General features: G+C 36.2%; 1 protein-coding gene across 1 annotated transcript in view; it reads right to left on the bottom strand.

Annotated features, from left to right (window-relative positions):
• The window catches only part of SLC30A5 (solute carrier family 30 member 5), a 28,914-nt gene extending 6,390 nt beyond the window's left edge, over positions 1–22,524 (bottom strand). The window contains exons 1-12 of the mRNA XM_061187866.1: positions 22,176–22,524; positions 13,933–14,055; positions 12,136–12,202; positions 10,859–10,944; positions 8,034–8,121; positions 5,591–5,678; positions 4,312–4,388; positions 3,899–4,069; positions 3,156–3,444; positions 2,765–2,973; positions 1,892–2,049; positions 884–1,013 (exon numbers count right to left, since the gene is read on the bottom strand). Coding sequence (XP_061043849.1) covers positions 884–1,013; positions 1,892–2,049; positions 2,765–2,973; positions 3,156–3,444; positions 3,899–4,069; positions 4,312–4,388; positions 5,591–5,678; positions 8,034–8,121; positions 10,859–10,944; positions 12,136–12,202; positions 13,933–14,055; positions 22,176–22,261 — 1,572 coding nt within the window. The 5' untranslated portion in view covers positions 22,262–22,524. The remainder of the gene's footprint in view (positions 1–883; positions 1,014–1,891; positions 2,050–2,764; positions 2,974–3,155; positions 3,445–3,898; positions 4,070–4,311; positions 4,389–5,590; positions 5,679–8,033; positions 8,122–10,858; positions 10,945–12,135; positions 12,203–13,932; positions 14,056–22,175) is intronic.
• Between the last annotated feature and the right edge of the window lie 1,653 nt (positions 22,525–24,177).

Raw genomic sequence — 24,177 nt, 5'->3', positions numbered from 1 at the left:
ATCAATTTACATTCCCACCAACAGTGCAAGAGGGTTCCCTTTTCTCCACACCCACTCCAGCATTTATTGTTTGTAGATTTTTTGATGATGGCCATTCTGGCCCGTGTGAGGTGATACCTCATTGCAGTTCTGATTTGCATTTCTCTAATGATTAGTGATGTTGAGCATCCTTTCATGTGTTTGTTGGCAATCTGTATGTCTTCTTTGGAGAAATGTCTATTTAGGTCTTCTGCCCATTTTTGGATTGGATTGTTTGTTTTTTTGATATTGAGCGACACATATCTTAATTGTGGAAGAATGACAAACTAAACAACAGTTATAAGTCAATGTTGCTAAAAGAAGGTTGCACAAGATACAATGGGAATATTCAGAAAGGGAAATCTAACACACTTTAAGGTGGGAAGAGAGGGACTCAGGGAAAGTATCCCACCAAAGGCAACTTTAGAAGCAAAGCCTAAAAGGGCAGAAGTGAGGGAAGGGCGTGAGAACTATAAGAAACAGCGCATGTAAAGATCTGGAGGTACAGGGAAAACATTAAAAGTTGCCATAGCAGTAATTTAATCTAGAGTAAAGCCTTTGAACATTTCCTCAGGTATTCAAAAACACATCTTCAAACAAAAACGTTTAATTAGGCAGAAAAAAAACTGGTCTAGAATGTTATCTAATATTTGACTACTAGCGTATTAGAGAAAAGTGTATTAATTAATTTTGAAGAGTCAGCAGTGTAAATGTAAATAGCAAGATAGGAAGTTATGTTGATTTAAATTAAAAAATAAATAAATAAAACCTTCCTAGGTCAATAACTACAAGTAGTTAAACTTTAGCAGGGAAAAAGCTGTATGAGTTTGAGTAGAAATTCAAATAGGAAAATGAAAAGACTTACTGTTAACATGTGTGTGTCTAATTCCGGAGGATCAATTAATCTAGCCACTGATTCCATAAACACAAAAAAAGCTATTACCACTAGAAAAAGCCCATTAATAAATCCAGAGAGAATTTCTATTCGGCCATACCTAAAAATGTAGAATATATTTTTAGAAAAGGGAAATGACAAATATTTTTAAAGTATAAACATTATGTTACAAATGAGGAAATGATTTTCAATGACAGATTTTCAATTACACAAATAGTAAGACTAGAAAATTACCAAGATTTTAAATATCATACTAATGCTGGAAGGTTCTTTCCATACATATATGTTTGTTGAAATTTTATATATTTATCAAAGTCCTTCTTCAACGTCACTTCTTACACAAAGCCTGTCCTAATTTCTCAGCAAGAAGTTATTTCTCTCTCCTTTAAGACTTTGGCGTTCTCTGTATCTCCATCACAGCACATAGATTCCGCTTTGTATCAAAATTTTTTGTAATTTTGGCTCATCCATCTTTCAAAATATAAACAGCTGAAAGTAAGAGCTGAATTTATTAACCTATTTACAATAGTTCTTATCAAAGTATCTTGCACAAATCAGGGATTCTAATATTCGCTGAACTGAATGATGACTTAGTGAAAGGATACTGCATCATTTCACTAATGATGACTTAGTGAAAGGATACTGCATGCAGAGCCACTTCAAATTTTGAATTCTCTTTCTAACTGCAAAGATGTGAATGACCATGAACATTCCATTACCTCAAAGAAACACTGTTGGCCAAATAGCTCACTATTTAACTGATTTTTTGCTATCTACCTATGAGAGGGATTTGTCAGGGAGTATATAGTCTTAAGCTTACTGCCATTCAGTATTTATCAAATGCTTGGTTTAGTTTCTCTTATCTACTTTAAATTAAAGAAAAATGAAGCTCTGAAAAATTAAATTTGTATTAAAATTAGTAAAATTTTATTCTATAAGGTGGAATTTGCTACAAGCCTTGACAGTCAGTGTACCTACCCATAGGAGAAAATCCGAGTTGCTTTCCACCTACTCATCAGGGCTGCAAAAAGTCCCATGACCAAAGCAGAGCAGTCAAAGAGCATGTGAAATCCATCTGAGATCAGACCCAGACTATTGGTCAACACGCCATAGAATAACTCCACAAAGGTAAAAAGCTAAAACACGTTTAAAAAAAAATAGGAGTATGTTGGGAAATACTGTTTCAAGAGAGATTTATCAGAATTTAATCATAAGGATTTTAACCCTTAGTTACCCAAACCTTACTTGAAGATATTATACACTTGTCTCTTGCGTTATTTAACTGGTTCTCATACAAGAAACCTCATTTCATATAAACTATAAGAAATCAAGCTAAATCAGATATGTCTATCTTATAAACTATTTAAAAGGAGATAGTTTTATTTATATGTCTGTAGAACTAAATAAACTAGACTATAAAATGTTAGCAATCTGGTCGGTAGTGAGATCTTATCAGGAGTAGATAAAAATCTTTTTTTCTTTTTGGCTGTGCCGTGTGGCTTGTGGGATCTTAGTTCCCCGACCAGGGATTGAACCTGGGCCCCTGGCAGTGAGAGCAAGGAGTCCTAACCACTGGACCGCCAGGGAATTCCTGATAAAAATCTTTATAAACTACTATATCTACTAATTTGAAATCGCACACTAAACCAACGTTTCTAAAATACTTCAAAAAATTGTTTGTTTAAGTAGTATGAATATGATCCTGTAATCTTTCTAATACTTAAGAGAAAATATAATTTTAGCCCATATCTAATTACTAAAATTATTTGGGAATTACTAAAATTATACCAGAACTGTCAAAATTAAAAGATTAAGCTTTTAAGATATGCCACTAATATTTAAAACTCTTACCAGATTCAAGCACAAGAAGTAAAAGATTTGCCTAGAGTCATTCTCCTCAAGAATTTGTTTTAGTGATTCCTTAATAAACCTAGGGATTGACTGGGAGCTATGCTGAAAAGCATCACCCATGAAGTTATAAAGAGGTGTTCCTTCAGGAGAATATCCAATTAGGGTACCTTTCTGTCCTCTCTTAGAAGGAGATGATAAGATGTTGGCAGCTAAAAACGGAAGAAAAAAAAAAAAGGAATATTACAAAAGTTAAAAAAATTTAAGCCACCAAAACCTAGCACAGTATCTATCAGCATTAAATGTATGAAGCATTGAACAAATTCCCAAATTTAGTAAATGACTGAACATCAGAATCCATAAGATGAAATTTGCTAAAGGGAAAAATGCTTACACAAAATGAAGAATATAGCGCTCACTACCACTCCTCCAGAAAGGACGTGTTCTGTGCTCTCCTGGTGTGCTGCTTTGTTCATGGCCCGAAGCTGGTCTGTTATTGGATGCGTCCAAAAATTTCCAAAAAGTAGAGCACTAATAAAAATGGGAAAGGATCCATATCGGGCACATTTGGAAACTTCCATTTTGACTGAACAAATGGAATCGACATAGAAATCCAGGATCATGACAAAAAAAATAACCGTTGTGAAAGGCATAATGAGAGAAAACCAAGACTCGACTTTACTCTAGAAATTAAAAAAAAAAATTTGTTAATACCATATGGGTATAAAGTTCACATCTTATATTTTAGTTAATCCCTTTATGTATAAACAAATATTCCCATGATTCAATACGATTTGTAAAATGCCAAAATATAAGAGTTATAAGATATTGGCACATTTTCCTAGTATTCCCCAAAATATTAAAAAAAGAAGCATTATTGTTTAATAATTTTATAAATACTTGGTGATACACAATCCTTGGGTTTGTGGGTAGGTATTAAATTATTATTAATATTATTATTAGTATTTAACTGAATCCTATGGGCCACAGGAATGGGAGGGATATATAAATGTAATAGTACTTGATAATTTAAAGCCACTTGCAACATCAAATTGAAATAAAATACAACGTACTGAACTAAAATCTATAAATAACAGCAATTTATTTTACTTATTACCAATAAATTCCTGCTCTTACCTCAGTTGTCACAGAAAGAACAATGACCCATGGGCATAAGAGAAGCACAGAAACAAGATGGGATAAAGCTTGAAGACGTTTGGTTCCACCAACATCTATAGAGAGTTTTCTGGAAGCTGTATGAAAACCAACTTTACAACACAAAGCCAGTACTAGCAATAATACTCCACCCTATGAGTAAAAGTAGATAAGTCTCATTAGAAACACACAGTTCAGCACTCAAGCCTTAAATACATAATATTTAAAGAAATGGAGCTAGCATGTTTTTTCCATAACCCAAATTACTGAACTACTTAAATGGCTGGCAGTACTGTAAATTACTGATAACTTATTTTAAATGTACTTTTAAAGTTACAGTTGCTGTAACTTTTCAGACTCTCTTGATCACCTTAGGAACAAAGAAAAGAACATACCTTGTGATCTGCCACACCTAAGAAGGCAATGGCTGTGTAAAGCATGTGAGTTAGAGCACTGTCATGATGTCCTTCAGCTAAGTGAGTTGGAGTGAAGGAAAAAAAATTCCAAATATTAACTCTTTGAATCCTGAAGTCCTCCTGGAATTTTAGCTACATTATTTTGGGTTGACTATACACTAATCTGAGGGCAAACCTGACTATCCTCAACAATATGTTTCCCTTAAAAACAAAAGAAAATAATTAAAAATTTAATTTTGGGACATGATTTATAAATTAGAATGGCCTATATATATTTCTTTTGTTGTCTCCAAAACAATTATAATAGTGCTTAAGGCACAGTTGTTAAATTTTAGTACTTAACCTCCAAAAGACATATGCATGCATACTCTAAAGAGGACAAAGGGACAAGAGCAAGGAACCTCCTTAGATCACTCCTATCCAATGGAATTGGATATGACATGTAAAAATCAGTCCTAAATCTGTTTCTAAGCCATTGACCACATAAGCCTCAGCAAAGCAAGCAGCAAGCAAAAGAGGGTACAGTGGGCAACAACTGTCTAACAGTCAACCTGGAGTTTTGCAAAGTCATGCTGTCCTCTTTCACTGTAACAAAGTAAACTGACATTAGTTAACTAACAGGTTTTACAGCAGTATCAGTAACCAGAAGAATCAAAACTGGTGTTCTGAGTCCTGCTAAATGGAGTGGGCAACGGTATGTAGATAGGAAAGAACAGTGCATGACTGCAGAGGAAAATAAGTAGATATATTTGATTGGAAAGTTGGGTTTATATAAGAGACGAGTGGGGGCTGAGTTGGAAATAATAATTTAGAGCAAGAGAGCGAATACGAGGTTAAGGAATTTGAACTTCTTCTTTCAGGCAAGATGCCAAAGGTTTTTCATTTAATCTCAAATAAGCTTATATTTAATAATTGCCACTGACTTCTAAAAGGAGCATTTAAATTGTTAAATTACAAGAGAGCAAATAGATTGATTTTGTTGAGTGGTAAATCACCTATTTTTTTTTAATAGCATCAGGACATTCTAAAATATTCTTTCATTGTCCCTAAATTTCTGAAAACTTAGGGTGCTGTAAAAGACATTGAGATGCTATAAAATATTTAATTTAGAATGAATTTATTCATTATTTGAATACTGATTTAGAATACCTACATCAATCTATGAAAGTTTCATTCATGATTGGTCAGTATAATTCAGTCACTCCTTCATTTCCCATTGTGCCAGACTAAAAAACTCCGATCTTTTGCAAAAGGATACGGTGTTCAGCCATTTTAGCCATGAGATCATCATTGTCGAAAAGCAATAGGCAGATCACAGCAATAATGAAAAAAGCAGCCCCTCTTGTCTGAAAATGAAGAGAATAACAGCAAGAATAGCTTTCTCAAGTGTTGATTTTTAAGACCATGACTATACAAATGCTAAAGAAAATATTTTTCAGATAAATATTTAAAGAAAAAATAACATCTGACATTAAAGTCCTTATACTGTACAATATAAATTTACAGTATTAACAGTAAGATACAAAAGTAAAGAGCTCCAACAAATTCTGTAGGGTATTTTTAGGGCACTTGACAATTTGACAACTTCAATTGTCTCCTTGCTAGTACCGATAGGCATGTTACCATGTACAAACCATTAAATGTTCACAGAATTAATCTTCCTAAATGTTACTTTGCTTCTGTTTGAAAAGCCCAAGTAACTAAGAAATAATTAGTAGTGACCTAATTTATTCTACAACATGCAAGTAATAGAGAAGACAGCTGATTTACAATAATGTCAGTAACCTAGTTACCACTCTTCTAGGGAAAAAGAACTAAGAGGGCATGTTAAGAAAATTAGCAAAGTCATCTCTAATAGCTAGGAAAGGTATTAAAAGCTTAATACACTTCTTATGTTCTCATTCCAGGGAAAGGAATTTGACAAGAGAAAATTATAGAAAGGACATACTATCCAGGTTTATGCAAATACTTCAGAATTTTTGGTAAAGAAGCAATCTAAATAGCATTATTATACATTCTCTATTTACAAATTTACAGGTGTAATACCAGATACTTCGATAAAATAAAAATTTTAAATGAAAAATGAGGATCCTATTTTATTCATTATACGACTACCACTACATTTGATAAATTCTCTATTAGTGTGGTAGGTATTTTGACAAAAGTTAGTATACATAAACCACACAATTTAAAATTTCATAATTTTCATTGAATCAGGACGTGGTAACATTAACAATACCCAAATATGGAGAATATAACTTAATCTTTTCTTAGCAAAGAGGGCAACTGAGAATTTTGTGATGCTTCAGAGTCAGACTAAGAAAAAAAAAATCACAGTCCTGGTGAGATGCCCAGATTCATTATTGACACTAACGACAGGATATGTAAGATCCATACTCTCATTTCTGATTAGTGCAGTAAAATGTTTGTTTAATGTTTTAAAGTCATTTGTATTTCTTTTGTGGGTTGTCTTTTCCTGTCCTTTGCTCATTTCTATTGAGGATCTTCAGCATTTTTTTAAACTATTTGAGTGATTATATTTAAAAAAAAAAAAGTAAAACTTTTATCTGTGGCAATTTGTTATTGTTGTTAGTTTGTTGTTTGCACAATGATTTCTGTTACAACACAGATGCTTGTAATCATTATGCAGTCAAATGTACTTGGTTTCCCCTTTGTGATTTTTTTCGACTGGTTTTATGCTCAGAAAGTTCTTCTCTGTCCATAGATTAATTATCCATCTATATTTTATTCTATGCTTTTACAAATATCTTTTTTTTTTAACCACAAAAATCTTCAATCCACTTGACATTTATTTTGGAGTACTCTGTGAGTGAGGGGAAAAGATTAAATAGTGGCATATACTTTAATACCCAAGGATCCAATTTGAAATCTACAGGCTGGGTAGACTCTGCTCTACTTGGCATGTTACTTTGTTCACTTTATTTTATTCATCTGCCTCCATTATTTAGCCTGAAAGCCAGAACAGAAACTATTAAACCTTATTTGCCTTTATTTCTCCTTTCCTCTGTAACGGGCACAATGCGTCATGCATAGGAAGCATTTAATTTGGTAAATAAAAGTACTGTAGCTGTAAGTTATAATTGCACATTGGTGATGCATTTACTAAAAAGAGATTAATACTTAAATTATGGAAGATGAATAGGGTCGCCTAGTTGGCAAAGCATTCATCAGACTTTAAATACAACAAGTTCTTAGGGACGTATTTTCCAAAAATGATGTATAGGAGTTAAGAATGAGATAGGGGAGGGATCAGGTATAGCATGAAGATGTCTGTGGTGATCAATCAGTCCTGCATCTTGACTGTGGTGATGGTTACACAAATCTACACACACACACATATACACACGAGTGTATGTAAAACTGGTGAAATCTGAATAAGGTCTATGGATTGTACCAATGTCAATTTCCTGGTTTTGATAGTGTAAGAGCTGGGTAAGAAGTTACTATTGAAACTGAGTGAAGGGCACAAGCACCTCTCTGTACTATATGTGCAGCTTCCCAGGAATATATAATGATTTCAAAATAAAAAGTAAAAAACAAAATGTTTGTGAGAAAAATTTATAATTAGCAGAAAAAGCCTCTGCATTCTTTTAAATGGTAAGGATACTATTTTACTGCCTTAGATAGTATTTTACATGTACACTTTCAATTTTCAAGTAACGAATAATGGAAAATTCTACCTTTGCTGGTCCTCCTCCAGAACTAGTGAACAAAACACTGAGCAGTGAGATGACAACAATATCACTGTGCTCGAATAGCAGCAAAGTCCTACAAAAATAAAACATTATCATTCATGAAATATATCTGATCTTTATCAGGAAGCATGAATTCAACTAGAGTAAGGGAGAAGAAAATAAATCTTTCCCCTTGATTTTCATAAAACATTATGGGAAAAATAAACATGTACAGCTGTTTTGGAAAATATTCTGGCATTATCTGCCTTAGGAAGGTTGAAGCTACAAATATCTAATAATACCATTTGTAGGATTATAGCATACAGGTTTCTTGTATGTATGTACCAGGAAACACTTATAAGACACCAGCATTGTTTGCAATAGCCCCAAACTAGAAACAACCTAAATACCCACTGATGAGAGAATGGATAATATAATTTAGAGTATATCCATTCAAAGGACTATTATACAGTGGTAAAAATCAATGAAATTCTATGAATATATTAAGAAATACAGAATTGTATACTTTAAAAATGCTACAAACTGAATGTATGTGTCTCCTTCTCTCCCCCATTCATACGTTAAACTCAATCACCAACGTGACGGTATTAGGAGGTAAAGAACACCTTTGAGAGGTGCTTAGGTTATGAGGGTGAAACTCTCATGAATGGGATTATTGCCTTTATAAAAGAGACCACAGAGAGCTCCCTCGCCCTTCTGCTATGTGAGGTTACAGTGAAGAGACAAGACGGCTGTCTATGAACCAGGAAGCAGTCTCTCACCACACACTGAATCTGCTTTGCCTTGATCTTGGCCTTCCTAGCCTCCAGAACCATGAGAAACAAATTTGTATTTTTTAAAAGTCACCCAGCCCATGGTATTTTTATTATAGCAGTCCCAATGGACTAAGACAAAAAGAGTGAATTTTACGGTATGTGAATTACATTTCAAAAAACGAATACAAAAGTGAATGAACTATATATATATATGTATATATATATATATACACACACACACACTCACACACACACATACATACACACACATAGCTCTACATGCATCAAAATGGGCAAATCTCAAACATAACACTGAATGGAAAAAGTATGCTGCACAAAAATACATGCAATGTAATTCTATTCATATAAAGTAAAAAACTTGCAAAAAAGAAATGTGTACATATATGGTAAAACTATAAAGAAAACCAAGAGAATGAAAATCAAAATTTAAGATGCTGGTTACATCCAATGGTAGGGGGAGAGGGGGATACACAGGGCAACAAAGGAACTGGTAAGGTTTTATTTGGGGGATACATGAATGTTCATATTTATTTATATTTATTCTTTTATATGTATGAATATTAAAAAAATTAAAAACATTATTGCCAGCTAAAGGGAGCTTATAGGATCTACATGGGAACAGATTTTCAGCTGCTTATTAGAAAAATTTTCATTTTTCCTCCTTATTCAAAAATCTGTAATGAGAACACAGCAGTGATTATTTTAGTTCTGTTAATATTTGGGAGATTACAATTAAAAAAATATATATATCAGCAGAATGATACTAACTTAAAATAAGACAGGCTATGAAACACCAAAGGAGTCTTTCTAATCAAGAAACTGAATGACAATTTTAGTAAAAGAATGAGAGGGCCAGTGTTGGCAGAGGAGCTGGTGGTAGTGAGTGGTTTTAAGGGCAGAAGTAGATGACTAAATAAGGAGCCAAGGAAGAATTTAACAACTTTCCCCCTTCCTTCCCTAGCCTAACACACAGGGACAGTGATTTAGTAACAAACAGACCAAAAGATCACTTCATGAATAAGAAATTACCACTCAGTCATATTCAAGCATAAACTGAAAAGGTTTTCCCCAAGCTGAGAAATCCCAGCCAGCTTTCCCACGACGCCAGGAAGCTGCTGCTGTCACGGACAGGGATATGACATTGGAATTATATACACCCCTCCTTTGACAAAGCACAGGGTAAACAAGCCAAAGGGAGCCAAACCCAGAGCTATTCTATTGTCTGGGAGAGGAGAAAAGACTTTTCACAAAGCATTTCCCACTGATCACTTTCTACTGTCCACTCCATCATCCTCAGTGAGATTCTTCAGAACACCCTTCATCTTATTCCTTGCTTCTTGTCCCATATTCCGCCCCCCCCATCAATGGCAAGGCACTTTTGCTTATAATTTTGAGATAGAGAAATATTAAAAGAAGACTTATGCACAATTGCACCTGTTATAATTCCTATTAAATTAAGTGGCCCTAAAGCATTTTCCCCCCCGAACCGACCAATTTACATAAAAAGATCTATAGAGACTTAAGGGAATATGAAATGAGAGTTAAACTTATCTTTAATGATTGGCACACTATTCCCAAGACATCTGTTTATAACCATATCTTTCAAGCATCTTCTGTGGGTAGTAGAGGACTTTCAGAGTTGCGGGGGGTGGGGGGAAGCATTTTGCTTTCCTCCTTATTGGTTGATTTTATTTACCATTTCAGACTTTTCGTTTCTAAAATCAGCTGCTAAAAGGGATCACCAATGAATAAAAAGTCACGTATGCTAAAATGTTTCTGAAACTGTTTGGACTCTAACTAGTAAAATATCTATGACAGATCATGAACAATACGTTAATGGCATCCACCAAAGAACTAGTCCACCAACTAAACAGGTCCTCAATATATATATACTCAGTGAGCTGTACCCAATGCTATAGAAGTGAAAGAAGCATTTGTACATAACTGACAAACATCTGACATAAAACATAATGGCACAAAACTAATATTCAAAATGAAGAAACATAAACATTCAAAATATGCATTTCTATTTACCTTAGTGGTCCACAAAGAGTGAGGCCAAAAAACCACAAAAGTGAAATGATACACCCAGCAACTGCATGTTTAAATATTCTGATCCACTAAAAATGGAAACAAAAAATTAAAAATTTCAGTCATATGTTTTGCCAAATATCTCAAAATCTTAAAAACACATAGGCAAAGATAATGGTAACACAAATATTTTAAAGGCCAAATAGTTACATATTTTAAAATTAAATAGAAATTATTAAGATCCCTTGACTAAATCTAGATTTGCAAGATAGTATTCTGTTTTTCATTTTCCATATTCTTGTCTGTTGCTAGATCCTGAAATCTTTTTCTATAGCGTACAATTTTTTCTGTTTTTTTACACTAGTTCTCACTAGTTTGCTAGGAACACTTAATGTTTTAGTTTTTAAATTCTTCTCCAGCAGGGATATTCAGCCCTTCAATTATTTGAAAAGAGAGGGAAAAAAGTTAAGATGGGGTTTAAAATATTAATCCTGTTTTAAAAAATGTTCTTGGTCTCTAAAACAGAGGTACTTAAATTCGTCTAATAAAAAATCATGGCACAGGTTTCTAAGTTGTGGCATAAAGCAAATATGTAGTAGGGTGTAACTACTGTCCAAAGAGGTGATAATATGAGATGATGCAGAATGAAGGACATTTCTGGTATGCATCCTGAACCTCAGATGCTTAAAGGGAATAATAACGATGAAGAGGGTGACAGCTGATATGTACTACATACTCACTATAGGCCACGCACTATTTTAAGAACTTTACATGTATTAATTCATTTATTCCTTATAGCTCCATTAGGAAGGCATTATTATCTCCATTTTACAGGTCAGAAAATGAAGGTAGAGAAATTAAGTAACATGCTTAAAGTAAGGTTTGTAATTACAACAGCCATGAATTTGTCTGACTCCAGAGGCCTTGTTCGTAACCCCTATGCTTTATCTGCTTCCCAGTGACATTTATCCTAGGCTTGTGGGCATGTCTACATGTCTGATTTGTAAATCTTTTCAGCATATGGATCCTGTATTAAAAAAATAATTATATGCACGCTTGAAACATTTTCTACCCTCGTCTACATTTTTAAACACTTCATTATCTTAGCACTTTAGCATTTACTCCTGAAGCCTCAGTTCTGAAATGATAAGTCAAGGGCAAGTTAACTCTGGAAATGTTCTGCCGAGCACTTAAAATCATTCAGTAAGTAACCCTGATCAAGGAAAGAACACTGCCTCCTGGTCCACTGCTAGGACAAAAGGATTCTGCAGAAGACTTACCTGGCGTTTGGTAATACTTTTCCCAGAAGAAAAAGGCTTTTGAAACAAAACCATAAAAAATGCAGTCCTGTGAATATTGAAACATTAATATATTAGTATTAATTAATCTTATATACAAGGTGTGGTTTTAAGTAAAGACACTTAAACAAATATACTAGAATTTGAAGGGTATGTTAACCTCTAAAGAAAATATACTAGAGAACAATCCTTATTTTAATAAGGCTTCCACTACAATATTTTGGGAACTCTTCTTTCTTCTGTATCTGCCTTCAGAACCAGTTTACAAGCCACAAAAGAAGTCTCAATATTTTTTTATACTTTACCAAAGAAAGTAATTCCTATCTTCTCTAAAATTTAGTAATAACAAATCTTGAAATAGAAATGAACAAAGTACTAATCATATATCCCTACCTTTCATATTCCCAAAATAGTTATATAAAAATATATTCAAGTGGTGTTAAAAATTTCCTAGTCAAGAATCACTTTCCATAATTACTAAAATTGCCAGGAGTCTAACAGATTCTTTTCTTTTTTTTTTTGTCTGAGTTGGGTCTTTGTTGCTGTGCGTGGGCTTTCTCTAACTGCGGCGAGCGGGGGCTACTCTTCATTGCGGTGCACGGGTTCTCATTGCGGTGGCTTCTCTTGTTGCAGCAAGTGGGCTTCAGCAGTTGTAGCGTGCAGGCTCTAGAGCGCAGGCTCAGTAGTTGTGGCGCACGGGCTTAGTTGCTCACAGCATGTGGGATCTTCCATGGACCAGGGATCGAACCCGTGTCCCCTGCATTGGCAGGCGGATTCTTAACCACTGCGCCACCAGGGAAGTCCCTAACAGATACTCATTAATACAGAGGTTGGTCACTATCAATCTCAAGATCCAGAGAATCTTTACTTAGAGAGAATTTCTTACTAGATGCAGAATAGTGTAAAATTTATACTGTAAGAGGACCCTATACCATGAAGGGACATGTAGTGAACACAGCCCAGCATGGTTTAACTTGGAAAATAAGGAACATCTGTGCCAAGACAAGTCTCAGGAGACATTTCATGCCTGCTGGAAGGTTAGACTATGCCAGTACGATGGTCTGGGAATCCCTAGGGCCCCTGAGGCCCTTTTAGGGAGCTGTGAGATCAAACTATTTTTTTCTTAAACATTTAAAAAAATTATTTAAAAAATATTTATTTACTTTTATTTGGTTGCGCTGGGTCTTAGTTGTGGCTCATGGGCTCCTTAGTTGTGGCATGCATACTCTTAGTTGTGGCATGCATGTGGGATCTAGTTCCCTGACCAGGGATCGAACCCAGGCACCCTGCATTGGGAGCTCGGAGTCTTAACCACTGTACCACCGAGAAGTCCTGAGGTCAAACTATTTTTACAGAAGTATTAGGATATTATTTGCCCTTTTCACTCTTATTCTCTCAGGGGTGTATATTAAGAGCTTTTCAGAGGCTAGTTCATGTGAGATACTGCAACAGACTGAATACTGACTCAGATATGGGGATCCAGCTGGATTCTATTAAGCCAGACATTAAATTTGCAAAAACCTCATTAACACAAACTAAAGCAAAAGCTGATGTCTTGGCAAGCTAATAGAGTATGACAATCCTTTTTTTTTAAAATCCAGTCTCTTGGTACCTCTAACCTTAGGTATTCTATCTTTAAAAAACAATTATCAAGTACTTGTCAGGAGGAATAAAATGCACAAAATATTCTATGTAAAATATCCTAAAGATACTTAGTTAAAACAGGATTTTCAAAGAAATTAAAACACATTAAGGAAAAAAAGAACCAGACACACTCACCCAAGTTTTAATATAAAAATAAACTGAACAATGTGAACTACTTTTAGGAGGTCATATGATTCAAAAAGCCCCACAGCCTTCAAAAATTTAGTGACACATAGTAATACGATATATTTCGTTAACCTGAAAAATAAAAACAGAAACAAGTTTCAGTATCATTGAAATCACAAGGAACTCTGTAATCCTTTTTTTTCTTATTATACAAGTAATAGAGGTCATTATGAAAACCATAAATATAAACAAAAAATGAAACAAACAAAAACTCAACTCACCCCTCCACGTGATAACTACTATTAACATTTTAGTATATATACTTTCAGATTTTTTGCAATATACATGGACGTATTATGCATAGATACAGTCTATTAAAGAAAAAAAGGCTGAACTAAAAATAAAAATGTTCTTGATTGAGTTGCCTCAACTATTTTCTAATGTGCTTTTTAAACAATTACTCCAAACAAATAAAGAGAATAAAAACAGAAACCAAACTATCTGTCATGAAACGAGACCATAATATAGGAAGGGAGGGGGGAATGGTGAATGCCTTAGGTTTACCTCTCCTCTGCTTCGCTAAGTGACTGCAGTGAGTCATAGTTGAAGTGACCTGACCTACAGAGTCCTGAGAAGGCTCAGGACTCTGAAGCACCTCAGAAGGGGTGTGGAGAGCTGCAAAGAGGAGGATCATTAGGAAGTCTGCCAGGTAGTTAGGTCCCCAGAATCCCACCCAGCACAGCCAGGCAACCATCCCTCCTAAATCATGACAGGACAAGAGCTTAGCCTTTGGAGAGGTCTAGACATAAGGCAAAGGGGAAAGGAGGGATGAAGTGTTGGACTAAAATCATGGAGGTTAAAAGGAAGTTTCCCTTCTTAACCCCACCCCACCTGCCTTCCCTCATTTAACTCTAACATCCTAACTGCCAGGCTTCAATCTCCCAGCAGGAGAGCCCTTCTTTGGAGAAGCCCACCAGGGGACAAGGCCCATACAGGTCTTCTAACTAGCTTTTTAGGCCTCACTCAAATAAGAATGGCCAAATATGGATAATCAATCCTTTACGATAAGCCTATAATGAGAGACCAAACAAACTAAAACAGCAAAGAAATTTAAAAGATACAGAGATCATAGGGAATAGCAGAAAACAACAAAGAACTATAAATAATATTCTTGGATAAGAAACAAAAGTTCATACATGAAAAAATGAGGCTGCCATAAAAAGAAACGAAAAAGAAGTTCCTGAAAGAGCAATCAGAAAACAGTGAAGAAATTATCTGTTTTCTAGCTTAGTAGTCTTCTTTGGTCATATACCTCTAATAGTAAAAAAAAATTTTGCACCTGAAACCGATTATTTGTACATTACAAACATGTACTACTCTCCTGATATTATGTTATAAAACATACACAAATTAGAAATGAAAAAGAATGAGATAAAAAGGTGAGAACTTCTAATATCCCCCCCCAACAGATCATCTTTGCAAGTCATTCAGGAGACTACTTTCTAAGTTTATATCTAACAGGTGTTAATACATTAAAAAGGAGATATAAGGGATGTCCAAAGCCAGCACACCAGCAGGAATGAGAAGTCTCTATGGGAGAAAAATACAAAAAAGCAAACACAGAAGTTTAAGGGAAACCTAAGTCATTCAAATAGCAGAGTTAAAACAATTTGATATGCAATGATATCAATGTATGTAGGATGGTATAAAAATCAATGAGTGTGAATCATTAAGTCCCATGGCACTGAATCAACAAACAGCAATCTGCTTAAGAAGGCATTAAAATATATATTTTTGGAAGATTTTGATGCAACTATGAAAATAAATTTCAGTCCTTGAAAGAATGAATCTCAGCAATTCCAACATCTTCACTGTCTGATGGCTCATTTTCTGTTTTAGTCCGAATAATATCATAGTATATTAAAGAAAATCAGATTTGGAACAAAGTGGTTTTTCTTTTCATGAACATAATCTGGGGGGCTTTTTAATAGTGCAATCTGGGAGTTTTAACAATGTGACAATTAATCACCAAGAAGCTAATAAAAATGTTATTGTGGAATAAAGTAAGTCAAATCCTAAAGCACAGAAGTTCCTACTTACTCTACCTGTAGAATAGTATAAACACTGAAATTTCTGTTTAAAAGATCAAGCAGATTTTCTGGGGTGATAAAAACCGTCCTATAGCTTGATTATGCTGAAAGTTACATGGGTATGCATTTGTGAAAAATGAAAACTGGTACCTTTAAAATCTATGCATTTTACGGTAGGTAATTTTATCTCAGTGAAAAAAGGAGTATTGGAAAAAATAAATAAAATTAAAATTATGGCTATGATAAAAAAAATCGAGTGTATTTTGTTTCTGGGTTGTTTGCAGACTGGCTGAAAACACACAGTACAACATGAAAAATCTACCAAATTTCTAGTAATTGTCTAGGTATTTACTAGAAAGTAAATGTATATATGCTAGAAGAAACAGAACACTAATATTTAAAAGCTGAAAAACACCTTAGAGATTCTCTAGTCCAATTCCTCTCATGTCACAGATTGGGAAGTTGAAGTCCACAGAGTTAGCTAGGGTCAAGTCCACGTCTCTTAAGTATGCTCTTTTAATATGTCACACAGAAAACCAAAGTTCATCCAAAAGGCTTTGAGGATTCCCATCTTCTAAACTGTTCCCAATTATACATTCACAGTGGCCCACATATAGGGTAAAATCATCTTTAAATATGAAAAACAAAATGCATATTAAAACCTAAGATTAATGTCGATTTTGGCCCATTTAAGCTAGAGAAAAAAGTCAGATAAACTTAAGTAAATTAACTATATTAATGTTAATTAAATACTCCAGTCATGGTAGCAATTTATAATTAGCAAATAAAAATACTACTCTTGAGCTAGAAATCTTTTGTTTATTCAGTTCTTAACCCAGGGACTTGCGTAATACGTGCTCAGCAAATGTTTACTAAATGAAAGAATGCGAATTCTACAATTACACTTGTGTGATACAGTAATATCTAGCACAATAATGTAGACAGTGCAGTAGTACAGTACATAACTGGCAGTCAAGCTTCTGGCAATTTAAACTATCATCAACCCAGTTATGAATTCAGAATGAAAGACATCAAGTAGAGAGAGGAAAGCTCAAAACCTCAAGTGCTTCACTCCTTAAGTTCTTAACTAGGTGTAAAAATAAGGCAGCAGGATAGAAGCAAGGACACAAAAAACAACATTGTCAACAAGACAGGGAGGGAGAAAACAAAGACCAGGAAAAACTGACAAAGGGACATTAAAAATCACAGCAATCTGGGAATTCTTGAGGTCAGCAAAGAGCCTTGTATACCCTCATGGGGCTATTAAGCCATTCTTCAATATTCCCTGCTCACTTACTATGTGCCAGATGTCATCTGTGGCTAATGAGACCTGTCTGTCAGGGTGGTTTCAGGTACTACAGTCTTCTCTCTTCCTGATAAAAGGGCCTGATGCAGCTGGAACTAGTTCTGCATTCTTTCTGACTTCAAAGGAGGACTTTTATCTAAAATTTATCTTAAAAATGTTATCAACATGTTAACATTCTCTAAAAAATGTCATCCATTTTATAATAAGCCTGAATATGAGAGCCACACTTGGGATGGCAGAGAGCAAAGACCAAGAATCTGGTCCCAGATGGTACTGCTGAGGGGCTGAACAAATACCAGCAAACTCTGGTTTCTTTTATGTGAGAAGAATATATCTGTATGTGCTTCAAGCTCTTACTTTGGTTGCTCACAACTAAATGCATTTCTAGGTGTTATCCAAGAAACTAAATGTGTATTAGAGGCCCTGCCCTCAAGGAGTTTGAGGTCTAAGGAAGACAGGCAAGAAGCAAGTATTTATGTGACCCAAGTAAGTAGCAGAGATCTAAAGGAATACATGTGGAAGTAACTAATTGTAACTAGGGAAGCAAAAGTCATCTTCAGAGTCTGAGATGTCTCAGTGTATATTAAAGACTAAGTAGAAAAAACAAACAACCCAATCAAAAAACGGGCAGAAGACCTAAATAGACATTTCTCCAAAGAAGACATACAGATGGCCAAGAGGCACATGGTATCGCTAATTATCAGAGAAATGCAAATCAAAACTACATGAGGTATCACCTCACACCAGTCAGAATGGCCATCATCAAAAAGTCTACAAATAATAAGTGCTGGAGAGGGTATGGTGGGGATGTAAATTGGTGCAGCCACTACGGAGAACAGTAGGGAGGTTCCTTAAAAAACTAGAGTTGCTGGGGAATTCCCTGGTGGTCCATTGGTTAAGATTCCAGGCTTTCACTGCTGGGGGACCAGGTTCGATCCCTGGTCAGGGAACTAAGATCCTGCAGGCCACACGGTGTGGCCAAGTAAATAAATAAATTAAAATGTAAAAAACAAACAAAGTTGCCATATGATCCAGCAATCCCACTCCTGGGTATATATCCAGAAAAGACGAAAACTCTAATTGAAAAGATATGTGCACCCCAATGTCCACAGCAGCACTATTTACAATAGCCAAGACAAGGAAGCAAGCTGTGTCCATCGACAGATGAATGGATAAAGAAGGTGTGGTACACACACACACACACACACAATGGAATATTACTCAGCCATAAAAAAGAATGAAGTAATGCCATTTGCAGCAACATGGATGGACCTAGAGATTATCATACTAAGTGAAGTAAGTCAGACAAAGACAAATACCATATGATATCACCTATACATGGAATCTAAAAAAAGATACAAATGAACTTATTTACGAAGCAGAAACAGACTCACAGACATAGAAAACAAACTTATGGTTACCAAAGGGGAAAGGGGGGGTGGGAGGGATAAATTAGGAGTTTGGGATTAATAGATACACGCTACTATACACAAAATAGATAATCAACAGGGACCTACTGTATAGCACAGGGAACTGTATTCAATATCTTATAATAATCTATAATGGAAAAGAATCTGAAAAGAATATATATATATATATATATATACACACACACATATAACTGAATCACTTTGCTGTACACCTGAAACTAACACAACATTGTAAACCAACTATACTTCAGTTTAAAAAAAAGAAAAAGACTAAATAGAATTACGAAGCAAGGAAAGGGAGGGGGAATTTCAAAGTACGGAGAGCAGCATACGCAGAACGCTAGTACTGGGAAGGACCTTTGAAGAAAAGCTCAGTTCACCAGATTACGCTCATAATGATCAGAAGTCATCAAGAAAAAGGTAAACTATATTTAATATACTTGTTTTAAAAAGATGGGGCAATATGTAAAATTATTTCTAAATAATTTTTGTTTAAAGTATTAACAAAACTTAAAAATTTGGCACTTTAATGGCAAGATTCAGTCATATGGAACATTAAGTATAATACTTCTTGACAATATTACTATTATGAAATTTCTGACACTTTATTCCCTTTTTAATTTTTAAAAAACAGATTACAAAAGTAATTCCTGAGTAGTTGGTTGTTATCAAAGTTTTAAAGAAAACCATTCCCAATTTCCTCCTCATAGGTGACCAACTGGGGACATCCTTCCACACCTTTTCCTTTGCATCTCCATGTATGGACAAGCACTTATTTTAGATACACTCACGTATTCACCATTGTACATATATATTTTGAAATTGTTATGTGACTTTTCATGTAATATATAGTGAAGATCTTTTTTCATTATTCATTAGGAAAATTATTTTAACGTTTAGCTAAAAGGTGAATACTTTGATTTTTAAAGTGTCAATTAATGAAGTCTTCCTGTTGGGCTAAAGACAAAACACTAGCTAAGGCCAAATAACCATATACTAATAAGTACACAATCCTAGTTCATGTTGTGGAGGAAAACATACTAAGGGGGAAAGCTCAGGTGTGAGGAAGGGAGGAAAACATACTAAGGGGGAAAGCTCAGGTGTGAGGAAGGGAGGCTCTTAAATGGGGGCAGTGGCCCCTGAGCCATTCACTGACCCTTTGGGCAACTTAGCGGGATCCAATCCAACTCCCCTTAGTACCTGAGATGGCTTATATATCATTATCTGCCATTAACTAGTCTCATCAAAAGTATCACTGGTATTTTCTGTGAAGGGTTAGAAAAATCTCTGGTTCTTTAAATCTGAAATTACTGAAATTTGAGTTTGGGTTCAAACCTGTTTCTTGGGCTTTGCCCACTGTAGCAGCTCATGGTTCTCCAGTTAAAAATAACAAATTCAGTGTATGTAATTCAAGCTTCATACATTCAATAAATATTTAAGTGTCCACTGTGTAGAAGGCGCTATAAATGAAGTTTGAGGTAACTGACTCCCAGATTAGTTACTAGGTGTGTGACCTTGGGAAAATTACTTTCCTATGTCCCAGTTACCTGATCTGAGACAAGGATGCAACTAATGAGTCTGTAGTGCTGTTGTAAGGATTAAGTGAGATGCTGCACGCAAAGTACCTGGAACATAGGAAGTACTTAATAAATGCTGGCTGTCACCCTCTGCCCTTTCCTGCAAAGAGGACTTATTGAAGCCAACATAGAAACATTTACAACAATTCATATTTGTGAATTCAGGAATAAAAATATCCACAATTAAAGGATCTGTTAATGAGCTTTTGTTGCAGATTATAACCATACTTTGATTTTTAGTCTACATAAAGGAAAACTCTTGCAACCTGGAATCTATTCAAAATTCAACCAGTCCTGAGTTGAATTTGACTCTGCAATGAACTACAATAGGAGCGCAGCTCTGCTAAGCAAATAACGAAAATAAGATGGCAAAGGACTGTTGACCACATCTAAGATAATGAGCTCTTGAGTAAATAAAAATTTTGTATTACTTATTTAAAAATAATTTCAAGTTACAGAAAAGGTGCAAGAATAGTACACTCTTTACCTAGATTTTCTAATTGTTACATACTACCTTATTTGCCTTATTATCTCTCTCTAAATACAAACTTTTTTTTATCTGAACTATTAAAGAGTAAGTTACATACATCATGCTCTTTGACCCCTAACTACTTGTATTCCTAAGCCCATTTCCTCTTATGAAATCAGTAGAGTTATCAACTACAGGAAATTTAAAATGGATATACTTTTATCTAATCTATGGTCCACATACCAGTTTTGTCAACTGACCTAGTACTATCCTTTACAGCATTTTCCTCACTATTAAATCTACACCAGAATCACCTATTGCATTTAGTTGTCATGTCTCAGTAAATAATACCTGATAGGCATTGTTTTTTACAAAATGAGTTGCTCAAAATAGACTAGAAAATTAAACTTGTAACTACAAAAAATGCAGCTGATTTAACTTCTGTTCCAGCATTTCACACAAAAATAGTTATGTTAGAAATGCTATTTCTACAGTTCCAAAGAATTTACCGAAACAACCATGTCTCAAAGGAGGTATCCAAGAACAAAAAACACTGAACTAATCTCATTAACCTTATTAAATATAAAGGCAATGAAAACCAGTTCCAACCAAACTGTTGGGCCATATTTTATACATCTTGCGACACTACCTCAGAAATTAGGACAGGTCATGAAGGACACAATGGAAAGTGATCACTGTAATTACTTACCTCTTGGGGGTTCGTGGGAACATTGCGGGGAGGGGGGTAATGGGGACTGTTTCCTTTTTATTCTACGAATTTCTGTACTGTTTGAATTTTTTGACAATGAGCACACATTTCTTACTTAATAATAAAACAAAATAAGCGAAGAAAGGAAAAGAAAAACTAGATGGCGGGCTGGATTCTTCTTTTGCGGGGTTAACCTGAACATCAAAGTTCATCTGTTTGTACTTTGGTTTCTTCGCCTGAAGAGATGATGGTGACCCTTTCTCTAACTTACGCAGGCAGACATCAGAAAGGTTAAGCATCACCAAACTACTATTTCAGGGAGAAAGCGCTAACAGAAATGCTTCTCATAGGTCAGAAAAACCTCTCACGTGAACTGGCCGGCAGTTCTAAGGTTAACGGTCTGCCCTGAAAACCAGAAACTCAAGCAGAACCTTCCCGGATCTTAGAGCATTCATTCTGCAGCGGGGAACGGCGGAGCCAATGAAAGCTGTAGCGGGAGGGAGTACGGAACCGAGGAGGGCGTTCCGGGCTGTCAGCCGGACGGGAGGGACGCCGGGCCCCGCGCGCACCCGGGTGGGTCCGGGCAGCGGCCGGGAAACGTGTGTCCGGAGCGGCCGGGCAGGCGTGGGGAGAGAGCGGCTCCGAAGGCGGGAGCCCGATCGGTCCCTTACCGAGCGCTGGGCACGTCCACCGGCCCGAGGCCGCCGCTGCCGCCGCCGGGGCCGGCTAGCACGTCCCCGCCGTATTTCTCCTCCATCCCGGGGATCAGGAGCCGCCGCCGCTGCCCCCGCTGCGGGGTCTCCTCATGTCTCGCCGCTGCCGCGGAACACCGGGCGCAGGCGCGTCACTCCCCCATGCCAGCGGCCCCGTCGGGTCCCCGAGACCGGCCCGCTGCCGCTGTCCCCAGCTCCGGCTCACAAGCACACGCGCGTCGGGACTAGGCCGCGGACAGTTCCGGCGCCGCTGGGTTTCCCGGAGGCTCACCGGATCGGACGCGGCCAGGCCACGTCATCGGGCCCAGCAACCCTCACTCTCGTGGGAGTGCCCGGCCCTGCGCCTGCGCACAGTGCAACACTCGCCGTCCCCTCCCCTTCCTAAGGCTCTTCCTACCGCTGGGCTACGGATGGAATCCTCGCCCCCTATCAGCTCCTCCCATTGACGAGGCCTGAGCACATACCTGTCCCTGCAGCGCCACCTATGGGCTGTCAGGAATACAGCGGGTTATTCTGGAGCGGAGGTAGGGGACAGAAAATGCACAACTTGCGATTAAATAGAATAGAATTTCTTTTAAATTCTGGCTCCTAAACTGTGTTACTTAATCCTTGCACATCAGTAAACCTAGGCAGGTAGGACCAGGCTTTATTAGAGTTATTTGTCTGTTGCTAAAAAGTTAAGAAGGTGGGCTCCTGTGTCTGTGTTGGTTTGAATCCCAAATCTGCCATTTACTAATTGTGTCACTTGGCCTTTCTGTACCTCAGTTTTTTTATCTGCAAAGTAAGAATAGTAATATCTATATCATAGGGTTGTTGGGAGGATTGTATGTGTTAATATGTGGAAAGTGTCTATAACAGTGAATGATACATAGTAATCAATAAATGTTAGCTATTATTATTATTTATAGGGAAATTTGAGGACTGGGATATGGAGATGAAAATGGGGTTTTGAACAGTGTAAATTATGATGAGTTTACAATACTCCACTTAATTCGAATGTACATAAAGACTCTTGGTAACATATAAGAGAATGAGGAGTCATAGTCTCTGCCTGCTGGGACTTCATAATCTACTGTGGAAAATATTTAGCAATTTGAGAGCAAGACCTAGTTGGCAACATTACACGTTAAAGGCACAAATGCTAAGGTTTCCCAAATAAGATGTGATATGGGTATAACCAGAAAAGACTCACTGATAGAAGCTGATCTGGAACTTGGATAAGGTTTTGGATATGGGAGAAAAGCATTGTGGGAAGATGTATCCTATGTGTAGAACACAGAGGAAGGCATGAACTTTAAAAGCTAAAGATACGTATTCTCCCGTTTGAGGCAAAGAAGAGAGCAAAGATACAATACTCCATCAGTATGTTGGGGTTTTAAATTCAGGTTGTTTGCTTATTGAATTTGTACAGAAATGTCCATATCTTTTGCCTGCATTCGGTGATAATCATTGACTTAGAGTGGAGTATATCAGGTAAAGCCTAACAAAAAGTGACATTCTTGCTTCACTTTCTTGAAGTGACTTTTTTGTAGCATTTTTTTTTTTTGGTAGCAATTTCTTTGCAGAATTGCTATTTTCTAACCCAAATGGCAGTGGTAACAACTAACTATTATGTTTTTCTAGAGCTAATTCCATTCCTTTGGAGTTCAGAGAACTAGGTAAAATGACATGTATACATTGAGATTAATTTTTATCCCCAGCGGAGCTTGAATTCAGTTGATATTTGATTTGGTTAGAATTAGGACATTTTTCTTTTAGGCTAATATGTTTTCTGTTTTTTTGCGGTGGAAGGAAAAGGGTCTCTGTTTTCTTTCTTCCTACTCACTTCTCAACCCAGTCCAACCTGGCTTCTACTTTCATCATTCTTCTGAAGCAGCTCTCTCGTGGATATTTTTGAGCTACATATTACCTTTTCTCGCTATAGCTTTCAACATAGTTGATTTCTCCCTCCTTCTTGAAA

This window comes from Eubalaena glacialis, chromosome 4, assembly GCF_028564815.1.
Source record: "Eubalaena glacialis isolate mEubGla1 chromosome 4, mEubGla1.1.hap2.+ XY, whole genome shotgun sequence".
NCBI classification, from domain to species: Eukaryota; Metazoa; Chordata; class Mammalia; order Artiodactyla; family Balaenidae; genus Eubalaena; species Eubalaena glacialis.
Note: the sequence above shows the minus strand (reverse complement) of the source record. Positions and strands in the feature narration are given on the sequence as shown.